At 51.2% G+C, this 13167-nt stretch overlaps 1 protein-coding gene across 1 annotated transcript in view; it reads right to left on the reverse strand.

The window, feature by feature from the left end:
* Positions 1-62: 62 nt before the first annotated feature.
* The window catches only part of IQCJ (IQ motif containing J), a gene marked incomplete at its 3' end in the record, with an annotated part of 88919 nt that continues 75814 nt past the window's right edge, over positions 63-13167 (reverse strand). The window contains exon 5 of the mRNA XM_088530440.1: positions 63-302. Within this exon, the coding sequence (XP_088386566.1) occupies positions 63-302 (240 nt within the window). The remainder of the gene's footprint in view (positions 303-13167) is intronic.

Below are 13167 nucleotides of genomic sequence, written 5' to 3' on the forward strand. Positions count from 1 at the left end.
GGGCGCTGCTGCTGCTGCTGCTGGGGCGGCGGCGGCTGCGGGCGGCAGGAGGCGGCGCGGCGGGGCGCGGCCTGGGCGCGGCGGCGGCGGCGGGGCGGCTCATGGGGCAGGTAGCCTTCCTCCTCCTCCTCCTCGTCGTCGTCGTCGTCGTCCGAGTCGCCCGGCGCCGCCACGTCCAGGCTGCCGGGCGACGGCGGGCACTTGCACTCGGAGCACGGCGTCACTTTGCTCGAGTTGGACTCCGAGCTGCTGCCGCTGCTGCCGGCGTCGCTGCCTAGATCCATGCCATCCTCGCGGGGGTCCTGCCGGCAGAGAAGCGCGAGGCGCCGCGTCAGGCGGGACGTGCCCGGCCCGCGGCGGGGCGGCCCGGCCCGAGCCCGGCCCGAGCCGCCCGCGGGAGGCAGCGGGGGAGGCGCCGCGCGGCGCCCGCGCTTGTAGCGCCCCCCGCGGCGCCGCGCGGCGCAGCGCCGCCCGGGCCGGCCCTCCCCGCGGGCGCCTTCCCGCCCGCGGGCGCCACCGCCCTGAGGAGGCGCCGCGCTACGGCCTCGTCTGAGGAGAAATGAACCGGTCTCGCTCACTAATTTCCTTCTAAAGCACTTTTTTAATATTATTTTTTTAATCCACATTCCCCGGGTTTCCTACCGAGGCTGCACGGCCTGATTGTGGCGGTTTTACAAGGAAAAGTTGCCCTGAGCACTGAGGGGTTTACCAGAAATGGTGATTTTAGGGACCGCCCCCCCCGCTCCTCATGGCAGGTTTCAGGCCCCGCTTCGCCCTCCACATCCCGTCTCCATCGCATCCTCCCAGAATCAGTATTAAAAAAAAAAAAAAAGGCAATTTTGCAGTATGGTGAAACCATGCAGGCTGCAGGGTTATAGGCAAAACACTCGCTTCTTCCTCAAAGCAAGGAGGCCCATTCTGCTGCAGGCTGGGGCTGCCCAGCATTTTGGGATGCTTAATGGTTAATTACAGCATCTGGCCCTGTGCCACCATGACCCCTTCTGCACCTGCCACCCAAAGTACCTCTTTCCACACCCTCAGTTTCTTTTTTTTTTCCTTTTAATTTGAAGAAACTAATTAAGAGCAGCCTATAAATAACTCCCTTTAAATCGAATCTATTTTACAGAAGCCCGGCGCAACGTGTAAATTTTCCTATTGCCAAAACATGTTTAAAGAAGCTTTTTAATAGTGCCTGGTTGAGGGGGAGAGTATTAACCGAACACCACCTGAGAAAGGATATTTGCAGGAAATAATAAGCAGCCAGCTGGCCTCTTAATCCTTCACTAGCAAATACATATAGCGATGCTGCAGAGCGGATATAGGGGGGGGGAACGTAGGAAACATCTCGCGGCTTTGGGAATCTGCTGGAATAGAGAGCTAGAAATGATTCTTAATTATAGTGTAGTATTTAAATCCCGGCATTTAATTGGATTAAAAGTTTACTTTTTGGCAGAAGCAGGAATAAGCTACATAAGGAACCTCCTTAAGCACGCTGAGGTTTAGGCATGTCGCGAGCTCTGGTGCGTTTTATAGGATTTGGGGCGTAATGACGAACATGCTTAAGCGTCTCTTGTGGGCTAGAAATACGGGTTAATGTGTAAAAGACTGGCTCTACACGGCCGTTAGATATTGACCCTCTGCAGGCTCCGTGCTTTGCCTCTGCTAGCACGCGCAGGGAGCTAGCTCCTCAGTTTCTCATTTTTCTCCCAAATAGGGGAAAGGGAAGAAGGGAAAGAAGGGAAACATCTGCAGCTATTTAACTCACGCGACTTTTCAACTTGTTGCTATGCAGCTATTCATCTCGGGGAGAGTATAAACCGCAGCCAGAGGACTGGAGGGAGGAATCTTATGAATACCTTAAACAAAAAAAGATGTAAATGTGTAGGTGCCAATTTTGCAAAACCTTCCAGCAAAATCTGGTCATGCACTCGGCGATCTTTGCCAAGTGACACTGCTGCAGGGCTGCACACATGCACGTCCCCAAGTCTGGATGTCAATGTTTTGTTCCGTGCTCGGATGCGGATGCTCCCTCTAACATCTCCAAACTGTCACCTGCTCATTGACATTATTAGGGTTTGGTCTCACCATGGGCCACATGGTTACACCGTTTGGTCGTTAAGACCATGAACCTCATAGAGCTTATGTGACTTTCCATTGTATCATGCACTTTGGGTCTAGAAATGGAAAGATTGGCTATTATCCCCCCTGTAATGTCTTGATCCGCACTCTGCGAGCGGATCTGTGAGCTCCCCCAGGCACATGCGGGACAACGTGTTCCACCTGGTCCTTCTTAGGAGCTGAGAGATAAAACAAAATTACAACGGCCACAAAGTTGTTGCCGCTGTCCTGAGAGAAGACAAGCCAATTTTTTCAGGGTAATGAAGTCTGTTGTTCTCTGCTCCGAGCGGAGAAATATACAATAAATATGGACCAAAATAATTTTTCCACACTAAGAGTAGGATTATGGCAGAGACTGTGCTCAGAGAAGGCTCAAAATATATTCCAGTTTCTGCAGTTTGGAGCAGACATGATCTGCCTTTGCTAGTGGTGATCATTTCCCAGAAATACATAAAAAGGAATGAGGCTCCAGGCTCATATGATTACATCGACTCCTTTGCTGACATTTAAAGTACTGTCCAAATCTCCTATCTTTGGCCGTAGTGACTGTGAATGACCCTGGATGATACTTTTTCTTTTCTGGTCCCATAAATTCATGCTGGATACCGTACGGATGGGCTGAGCCCTTGTTTTCCATGTGCAAGGGAGAGATGGGCCTGGCACCACCACCACCTGCTCTTTTCACAGTCTTTTACAACCCCAAATCTTTACTTTCCATGTTCCTTGGGAGTATTAAGCTGCTTCTCCCATCTCCATACAACAAATCTGTATGGAGATGTGCAGACGTACAGCATTAATCATGGAGATGATTAATCAGTGTTAGACCATCTACTCCAAGAAAACTGCACAGCAACACAGATTAGCCCTTGGTGCTGCAAACAGGAGCGAGAAGGGGCTTGGGCTGCATTTTGTTGTTTTCCTTTCAGTGTCACGCAAGGGAGAGCAGAGCAGTTAAAATGAAAAAGGAAAATGATGCTGGTTAATAAAAATCAGTAATTTGAAAATGCAGTTTTAAAAATAATCCCAGCAAATGGCAGGAGGAAGCCAGAGTCAAGCTTTGATCCCAGAATGGATTACACTGGCAAAAAATGTCCACTAGCTGCATACCTGTAAGGCTGGGAGGGAAGCAGATAGCAGATAGGATTGGGCATCACCAGCATGACTATTTGAGGGTATTTGAGGGTATTTTAATACCAAGATCACCTTAGGAAGCTAATACTTGCTTAGCAAAGCGGAGGGGTGGCCCGGTAGGCTCCAGTTGAATAGTTACAGCTTGTGGAAGGCTTCATTTGTAGGATCTCCTAGTACGTGTGATTGATCAGGAAGGTTTCTTTCCCTCAGTGCCATGAATGTAACGATGACACTTGGTGGCAGAGAGCTCCCTGACACGTAGCACCGTTAATATCTCAGTACTGCCCCAAGACAGTACTGGGGAACAGTGTTGGGGAACGTTTCTTCAAACAACTGCATTCCCTCGTTAGGTGAACGAGAATACACGTTTGATGATTTCCTAACTTCTTTCTTTCTAATTACATGCGGAGAGAATATTTCTACTGGACACTTCACAAGAAGAAACTGGATATTCTTATTCAAAACACATATGTAATGCATTCCTTTTTACAAGCCTACATCAAATAGGTTGCTTCTCCAAAGCAATGAGCAACTTGAAATTCATACAAATTTTAAAAGGTGAGGAGTGCGAACACAAGTCCGTGTAGATGAAAGAACGTTCTTTACAGTTATTTTCTCAGTGCAAAGGAGTTTTTAAGACAAACAAGGCACACCGAGTTGATTATGAAACAGAAAGAAACATAAAAATAAAATGCTGCTTTCATGGAATTAGCACAGGCTTGCTCGAGAGGCTGGCTTGCTTGTTACCACAAGCTACTAAATTCATGTTGTTTTACCCTTTTGGCGTGACTGTAAGCCCAGGCTCGAGCACATTTCAGTGCTCTCTCTCGTGCTACATTGCAGAGCGTTGCAGGCAGGGGGAAGCAGAGAAGTCACAAGCGACCTTAAAATCGCCTCCGTCTCCTGGCCTTTTCGGACACCATCCAAGTCTGCAGGTGCCAGAGCATCTCAGCTGGCTGGGCCTTCACTTCTCCCGCTCATCATCACTCCTGCAGCCTCTCCTCTAACCTCCCAAACATAAAACAGCCCTAGCAAAACCAGACTGTGCTCTTGTATATAATGAACTCAACATGTATCCTCACCGTGCAACCGTGATCCTGCCGAGGCTTCTCATCAGACCCGCGGTCGGTCCAAGAGAACAGTCCATTTACCTTAAAAGTCGGGCCAGGGTTTCCAGGAGGATTAGGCTCTAATCTGATTAAGCAGCTGAATTCTGTGCAGAGTTGACCATTATTGTCCTGTTGATGGGGATTTGCGAGCGAAATGACGCTAATCCGCCCGTGGCGCCTTGTTTGTCGGGGACACGGAGGGTGAATGCTCGCCAGCACCTTGAGAAAGGGAAAGGTTTTCCTCTGCTCACCCCTATCCACCTCCATTTCCTTCTCCCAGCGTGAACTTTCCGTATTTCCCCATCTTTGCTCAGCCTGCTCGGCAGGGATTTCAGCTGATTTTTGCTCTCTTGACGTATCCGAAACACTCCATGGCCCCGTTCAGGTGGGATCAGCCCCGCATCCGAGGCCATCCCAAGCTTTCCTGCTCCGGAGGTGACAAGGAGACCCACGAGCAGCTCAGCTCCTCCTACTCATTCGGCGGATAAATAAAACAAAAGCCAGAAAGGGAACAAAACGAGATTGCTGCAGCTTTGCAGCCGTGGGGGGAAAAGCTTCACAATAAAAATGCTTGAAAACGCAGCCTCTGCACCCACGGATCAGCACGGGGGGATTTATTTGCAGAAAGCAAAAGTTCAGTGGTACTTTGGGATGGAAGAGCGTTTTGTGGAGCCGGGCTGCATGAGGATCCCAGGAAACACCCGGTGCCCTGGGCCGCTCTCCCCGGGCTTCCCAAGGAACATCTGTCTCCTCACCAGCATCGGCCGCTTGCACTGACATCTCCACTAAACCCATTAAAGCTGGAACAGCCAAATCCCCTCTGCCTTGGAGCTAATTCCCTCTCACCCTGGGTTCACCCTTCTGGGTCTCAAGCCCCGGGACTCGATTTCTACAGTCAAAAAAGCCCCCGTGAGGCCTCGTCCCCTCCAGTTTTGTGGCCCCCAGTGCTGCCGTGCTGATTGCCAAGGGTTACCTGATTTCTGCTGCAAAAATGCTCACAGCTGCTGTCCTAAAGCAAAGATCACTTTCTCCTGTGTCCTCGTACAACAGAGTGGATTTTAAAAACAGGGTTCCCAAAACAGTTTCTGAAAAGAAATAGCCCAAATGGCTCATTTTCTTCCCAAACACTGGGAAATGTGCCGATGCGCACACCAGAAACTTTATCACTGCGTGGGCAAAATGGGTATTAGAGCTTGAATATATTGAAACTTAAATTTTGCTGAAACCAGGAGAAAGCAAATACTGCCTCATTGCTTTAACAAAAGTGCCTTAAAGACAATTACCAAAAATTACCCCTCAGGAAGTCAACAGGCTGCAATTAAGTGATTAGCAGCCCGGCAGAAGGATTGCCGAGGGTTCTCCGGGCCTGGTGATCCAAGCACGGAGCGCAGCTCTGCTCCACGGCCTCCCGGGTTTTCCGGGTGTTTCTCTGTATTCCTCCATCCCGTCTTCTCACGCGAGGGCCCTTCCCATGGGATGGGCTCCCACGGAGCCGCACGGCCTGCAGCAGCGGCTCTCGGTGGTTACTGATGCAGGAGCCGTGTTTCCCACCTCACTTGCTCTTCCCCTCCTTGCATACCTCACCCTTCCCTCCTACACCTCCCCTGGGAGCCCTCAGGTAACTACGTGCATCCCCTTGGCCCGCTCCAGCCGTCCATCTGGCATGAACATCCCTGTGCCTGGGAGCTCTCTAGCCCCAAACCTCCCCTGCTGCTTCTTCCCTGGCCGTCTGGGCCGATCACAGCATGGTCAAGGGTAGAAGGGACCTTGGAGACCATCTATCCAACCCCCTGCTCAAGCAGGGTCTCCCGGGCCTCCCAGGACCTTGAGCACTTGCCTTTTGAGTATCTCCAAGCATGGAGGCTCCTTGTCTCCTCCCGGTGCACATGTCCAACACGCTCTGGCCCGCTCCTCGCACCGCTTTCCCCTCCACCTCCCCATGAATCCCCTGAAGACCCTCCAGGGCTCTCCCTGCCGCTTCCAGACACATCCCTGCATGCTTAGCCTTGCCCGCCCCGCGCTGTGACTTGCCATGGGCAATGTCACCCTGGCCCACGCGCTCCTCCAGCCGCCCGGCACCCTCTGTCACCGCCTGGCCCTGCTGGCCCTGACCACCTCACCTGCTGCCATAGGAGCCACCACCTGAGACGTGGGGACTCTCCTCCTCTCCCTCCCGATGAAGGCAGCAGCCGATCCCTGTTACATCCCCCTCCAACACGGACACACTGCCGCGGTTACTCCAAACCGCCTCCCTACATAGGAGAGCCATTAAAAACCCTTAGAGCAAATATATTTGGTAAATAAAACACAAGGTCATTAGGGCTCGTCCTTATCAGTCAAAAGTCCTCTGGAATTTGGTGTAATCATCAAGGCTGTGGGGAAAAAAAAGGCTCTTTATAAACTGGCTTCATAGGCACGGCAGTAAGGAATGCAAGGAAGGAAATAGCTGGAATATTTCAAATGCACGAATCCCCACCAGCTCTGCCGCATCGTAGTATTTACATCAGTTATTTAAACTGATTAAAAACCTCGCTGCTCCAGGAAAAATAATATAAGTATCGCCCCCGATGAGTTGTTTCTTGCCCAAACCTATTAAAACAAGATGCACCCAAAGAAAAGTTCGGGACAGAGAAATCTTGGCATGTTTCATATGCTCCTCGAAGATGGTTTATGGTTGCCCTTTTAGTTCAGTTCCAAGCACGGGTGGATTTGGTTGCCCACTGAAACCCCTTGCACCCAAATAGGCCCTGCCCAAGGCAGCGCCGGCCTTGGGACGTGCCGGTGTCTGCAGGAGAAAGCTCCTGGCAAGGGAAAAGAGGGAAACTCTGTGTATTGCTGAACGAGATGTTTCTGCCCTTGAAGATGTGTGGGCTCTGGGTCCATCTATCTCTCCAATTACTGTTTAATTTTGACTCTACCACTGCTGTTGATCCCCAGCTTCCAGGCAAGGACAATTATCCTGGGTTATTGCGTTGCCTCCACATCTTTATGAGCCAACATACATCTCAATGCAGTTCAGGTCTGCCCGAGTACGTACTGCAGCTTTGCTTTTCCCTAATGATTTATGCTATGCTTAATGCAGCCTTTCTGAGGAATGCGGCATTAACATAACAGCTCAATAAACTGATTAAGGATGTACTGCTCACGGTTCTTCTTTTTCTTCTAAATTTCAAGGCTGGACTCCCTGAACCGCTGTCTCCTCAGTAGCTTTTTGCAGGATTTGGGCTGTTGGAGGCGACCTGGCAGGGGTGGGTGGGAGATGCCTTGGGCTCCCAGGCTCCTCCATGGATAGTGATAACATCCACAAAACCAAAACCCCTAAAAAGCTGAGGATAATAAGCTGAGTAACTGCAGCAACTATATTTATATCTGTAAGGAAAGAAACCCTCCTCCTCGTTGATGGGTTCTATTTTGCTTGCAACAGATGCAGCTTTTTATATTTGTTTTCCGCATAAATCTACATGTTAGCCTGGAAGCAGCCGCCCGGCTGCAGCTCCTCCTGCGCCGGCCCAGTCCCCGCTTGGGTTTTGAGCACGGGGCTGAACCTCTGCGCGTGCCAGCAGCTCCCAAACGGAGCGTTTCCAGCCCCAAAACCGCCGGCGCTTCAGCAGGGTTACATCACGTAGTTTATTTATTGCTAATTTATTGCTATTAAGCATTCCCGGCGCTCAGAAGCGGCCACAGCGCTGACCCCGGGTGCCTCCTGCCGGGAGATGAGATAAAAGTGGAAACGTGCAGCTTGCAGGAGGAATATTTACAACCATAAGCAGAAAAAGTTAAAAGCATCTGTACAAAATACAATCATGCTACCAAACAGCGAGCGCGCTTTTTCAGCTCCTCAGAAATCTCGTTTAATGCTACTGGTGTCAAGTTAAATTATTTTTAATTGCTTTTTAAAAAACACATTTGCGTTTTCCTCTTTAGGATCGCTTGGACAGTGATTCTCTGGGAAAATGTATTTTCTCCTCTGAGGAGGAGGTTTATTTAATACCTGCACGCTGGAATTGCAGCGACTACGCCAGTGAGTGGCTGCCGGGTGCAGGATCTACTTGTAAATCCGTGATTGTGAGATTCCAATCTCCGGGACCTGCTGCGGCGAGCGGGCCTGCTTAGGGTCTATGCACTATTTAAATGGAGATATTTCTGGCTTTTCTCAAGCTGGAACCCACTTAGGCAACCTTAGTGCACCACACAACGTCAGCACCAGCTTCCACCCGCTCACGCACCGGCAAAGCCCTGGTACAGCAGAACGGAGCTGGGAATATCCACATTATCCCAGCAGGAAAAGCCCGTTTGAAGGCTGATGTTTTGGTCAAATGTTGACGTTTTAGAGGACACCCTTGGGGCTGCCTTGGCAGATCCTCTCCTGCCTGAGACAAACCCAAGTGGACTCAGTATCAACTCAGTCTCACGTGCTTGGAAATCGGGCAAAAATCCCAGGATTTGGAGTGCTCTGAGGGCAGACGGAGTTTGTGGCAAGCCAAGGTGTAGGCTAAAATATGAAGTGTGAATAATGGCAAACGTGCAGTATATCTGTGCTCGAGCAGACGGGCGGCTGCACGCGGTGACGGGCGCCCTAGGTGCTGCTTTGTGGTGATGGGTGCCCTAGGTGCTGCTTTGTGGTGATGGGCGCCCTAGGTGCTGCTTTGTGGTGACGGGTGCCCTAGGTGCTGCTTTGCCTCTGTTTTTGGCCCCAGAGGGGACGTCCACCAAGGGGACACCCACTAACATCAGCTCTTGCAATTCCCAGACCTGAGCCGCATGATGTGACAAAGCAAAAAGCACTCAGCTCCTTAAAAAAGACAAGTCTTTGTGGTCTCTGGCTGTGCATTCAGTGCATTGGAGGAGCCTGACCTGGAAAAAACCCAAGGGCCCTGTTTGAGCTCCCGGCTGGTGCTCGGGGGCCGCCTCGGCTCCACATCTTCCGCAGCCGGCGGGGTCTGACTGCGAAACACTGTCAGTAACGCCGAGCAATGCTAAAAACATTCCCTTTGGATGCCCCGGGAGCCGTGATGAGGACCCGGCAGCCTGGCCCGCGTCACGCCGGGGACTCCCGCTGCCGCGTCCCCGAGGGCCGCGCTCACCTGCATCTCCTAGCGCCGTCCCCACGCGTCAGCCCGCGCCGCCCGCATCGCTCCGGGGCTCCCGCATCGCTCCGGGGCTCCCGCATCGCTCCAGGGCGCCCCGGGGCTCCCGCTCGCTCCGCGCGCGCCGCCGGCCTCCCTGCGTTATTCATAGCGCTCGCGGCGCCGCCGCCTCCCAGGCGACCCGACTTTTATCCGCGCTCCTGTGTTTATAAATAACGGGATTCCTGCGACGTTCGTTAGCATTAATCTGAGCTTACTTAGTCCCGCGCAGACTCTGCGGCAAAGGGCTGCAGGTTCGAGGTGCCCGTCGCAGGCTCATGTGCAGCCTGAGCATCGGGACACGTCGTCCTCGGCTGGAGCAGGAGCTGTCTCTGGTGTTAAAAACCCTCAGAAAAGACCCCTGAGTCGGAATGGCTTTTGGAACTTGCCTTTTTAACCATTTCTTGTGCTTTTTTAACCAGTTTAGTCCTGCTTTCAGGGTCCTGAGCACCCTGCTTGGTGCGGGTCGCAGCCTTTCTCAATCTGCTCCTCTTTTTACTCGGATTTTCCATCCCTTTTGGCTGGGAACAGCATGTCCCTGACTCACTCTGTGGAATGGGTGATAACTAATTAACTCTTCTGAACACACTGTGAGTTCCAAACCAACGATACTGCAAAATGTTTGGTGCAGGTTTGTGACCACCCCAGAGCCGACCGGGAAATGGGCTCACACAGCCCAAAACTCAGAGCTTCCCCCGTCCCTTCACCCCTGCCCTTTGCAATAGGGGATTAGGGCTTTCTCTAATGGGTTTACGCTAATTCCTTAAGAGAGTAAAGCACAAACAAAGCCACAGCAGCAAACCCACAAAGCCTCCATAGGTGTCGGTCCCACATCATGCTCTGTCACTGCCGCAAAAAAAAAATTAAAATTTGCAAATACAAAAGTAGGCAAGGCCTAATGGCAACATGGCAAGGTGCATTCTTCCAGCTTCCTGACCAAATCACACACTTGGCGCTGGCGAGAGCAGCGCCCTGCCGAAAGTCCATGGGTCCCGCAGAGTCACCCCCGGTTTAATTAAATCCCGCTCCGTCATTTTTATTTACTCAAAATCTCGCCTTTTTGGCCTGCTCTCCCAGCTCACGTTGCAAGGATCTAATTAGCACCGGTAATTATGCAGCTCCCCCAGTGATTTCAAAGCTGTCAGATATTTTTTTCATCCATCTTAGGCTGTTAGGACCCAGGAATGACAATTTTATAGTGAAAAGTGTTTCATTTGCCACAGCCATCACGCCGGCCAGCCCAGCCTCACTGCCCATTGCTCCTGCCCAAGCTCCTGCCCTTTTATTGCCCGCTATATTTCACTATTACAAGTGCATCATGAAATTTAACTGGCAGGTGGGTAGCACTGCAGATTAAAACACATTAACAGTTATTGCAGGCTCCGTTTATATGTTCCTGCTCATCCCTAGTTTACTGCTTTTTGGAGTGGTGACTTCTTAAATACGCCGCTGTGCTGGCGCTTTGCTTATCCCCTTGCTGGGTATTCAGTATACGTCTATTTAACGGCCCTGATCTAAAATAAAACCTGCCAAAGGCACAAGTCAATGGATCCAGTACAGGCACATTTTCCAGTTTTAAGACTAGGTTACACAAACGGAGGTCACACACAAATGGGGACAGTCTTGAGCCTGTCCCAGGATGGGGCTGGTCTAGTTAACCCGTTTCTGAGATTCTCCCATCGGCAAACATGGGCAAGGACTTCAGCCAGGAGGAGGAATTAACTGTTTGCCAGACCTGAAGAGAATCAAAATACTTTGATTCTTGCTCTTTTGTACTCAAGCACTTCAAGAGTGGCTGTGTTAGTGGTGGGAATGACCCATCGATCTGATCCTGCTTCTCACTGCTGGATGGTGCCTGGTCTCGCATTGAAGCCATTGCAGAAGGACCCAGGAACACCACGATGGACTTGGGCAGAAATCGCATCTGATCTTCCCGGGTTGCCTCACCATGCGCGTGTTTGTGGTAAAAACCCTTAAAATCTGTATTTCTGAGGAGCGCCGGAGGGGCTGAAACACGAAAGACGTCACATCCTGCGGTGCGAGACCCCTCGGATCGACCCCAGCAGCTCCACATCCCTCCCCTGCGCGTGGCCTGAATCCAATATGTGCATTATGACTTTCTCCCATTCCCTTCTGCTCCATCCCGGTGCGGGAACGCGTCTCGCTCCCACACCGGACGGTTAACCCGCCACGCCAACGCCGCGGAGACGTTCAAAAACAAGAAGAATAACCCAGGGGAAGGGAAGGGAAAGAAAACGGGCAGTTATTTGCACTCCTAGATGCTTACATCTTTTTAAATTCATTTCCTAGTAAAGCCTAGCTCAGTTCTTATGTGCCTTTTGTGCCCTTATTTGCCATTTATTGTGCCGAGATGAAGAGAGAGGGAATTAGCTGTGGAAAGCACTAGGCTGGTCTGGTACGGGCAGGGGGTGGACCGAGGATCTCGGCTCGACCGCTGCCTCTTCCCAGCTGCTCCCACTAATTCTACCCACCCTCGGTATTCGTAGACAAGCTGATCCGGCCCGATCCGTCAGCGTGTCCCGCTCCATGCAGGGCTCGGGGAAGGGAAGCAGTGAGGATGGGAACTGCAGCCCTGCTCGGAGGCAGCCCATGCCTGTCCCCCTTTTTCCCAGAGAAATGCTCCAGCAAACCACACAGAAACCCGGAGGGCAGATCCTACATAATCTGTTTCTCCAAACCCGCCTCTGTTTCCCCAATAGCCAGCTATGTATGAACATATAAGATACATATATGAACATCAAGTGGTGTCTGCAAGGGGTTTGTCAGGATGGATGGGATCAAGGTCACTTACTTTGGCTGAGAGTAGCATGCCAAGATGTTTGGGGAAATTATTTGCTCAAGTTATTAGCAGGTTGTAACAACTTGTTGTAAAAATGAATGTATGGGTGTTTCAAAAAGGTGCTGCAAATTGGTAAATCCCCTCAGTGGTTGGTTAGCTGGGGACAGCGTGGTCCCCAGGCACGTGCAATTGCACGTGGTCTGTCCAGCACCCCGGCCTCAGCGAGCTCGTCCTCCCTCCGAAGCTCGATCCTGAGCCCATGGAAAGGCAGAGAATGGGAAAAAGCAACTGCGGAAGAGCCTGGTGTCAACATCCCTCTTCAGGCAATAACAGCTAAATCCTTCCTTTTAATTAAAACCACAGGAGGCTGATGGACAGCAGTCACCTCTGAAAGATGGGTATCATTCACAGCCTCCCTCCCCAATTGCCTTCCCAGCGGCTGCACGCAAGGAGGAGATCAGTCTAGTTCCTCAAGCATGAAATATTTTAGGAATCTATTTGGACCTTGAGGTGCCAGACTGCAATTAATCAGAAATTTGATTTTAAACGTCTTATCAGAAAGACACACAATTGTGTGAGACACTGTTTCTTCTTCCAAGGAATTAAAAAAATCCTGGAGGGAGGATGTGACAGAACCTGGAGATGGGAGGCAGCTCCAGTTAGGAAGCGGCACCTCTGGAGCTGTTTGCTTGAGGGTGCAAGAAGGCCTTTCAGAGCACTGAAAACCCAACGCTGCAACCAACCTGATCAGGAATAAAGCCCAAGATGTGGTGAGTTTTTATCTTTCCTCAACGTATCATACAAATAATGACACCAGAGAAGCCAGAAATGCCCCTGCTGAAGACTGGGCCTTGAGCAGCGAGTACATCTGGAGCGAGAGAAA

Source organism: Tinamus guttatus, unplaced genomic scaffold (genome assembly GCF_059628265.1).
Source record: "Tinamus guttatus ecotype Peru unplaced genomic scaffold, ASM5962826v1 Tinamus_guttatus_pri_ptg000376l, whole genome shotgun sequence".
Classification (NCBI taxonomy): domain Eukaryota; kingdom Metazoa; phylum Chordata; class Aves; order Tinamiformes; family Tinamidae; genus Tinamus; species Tinamus guttatus.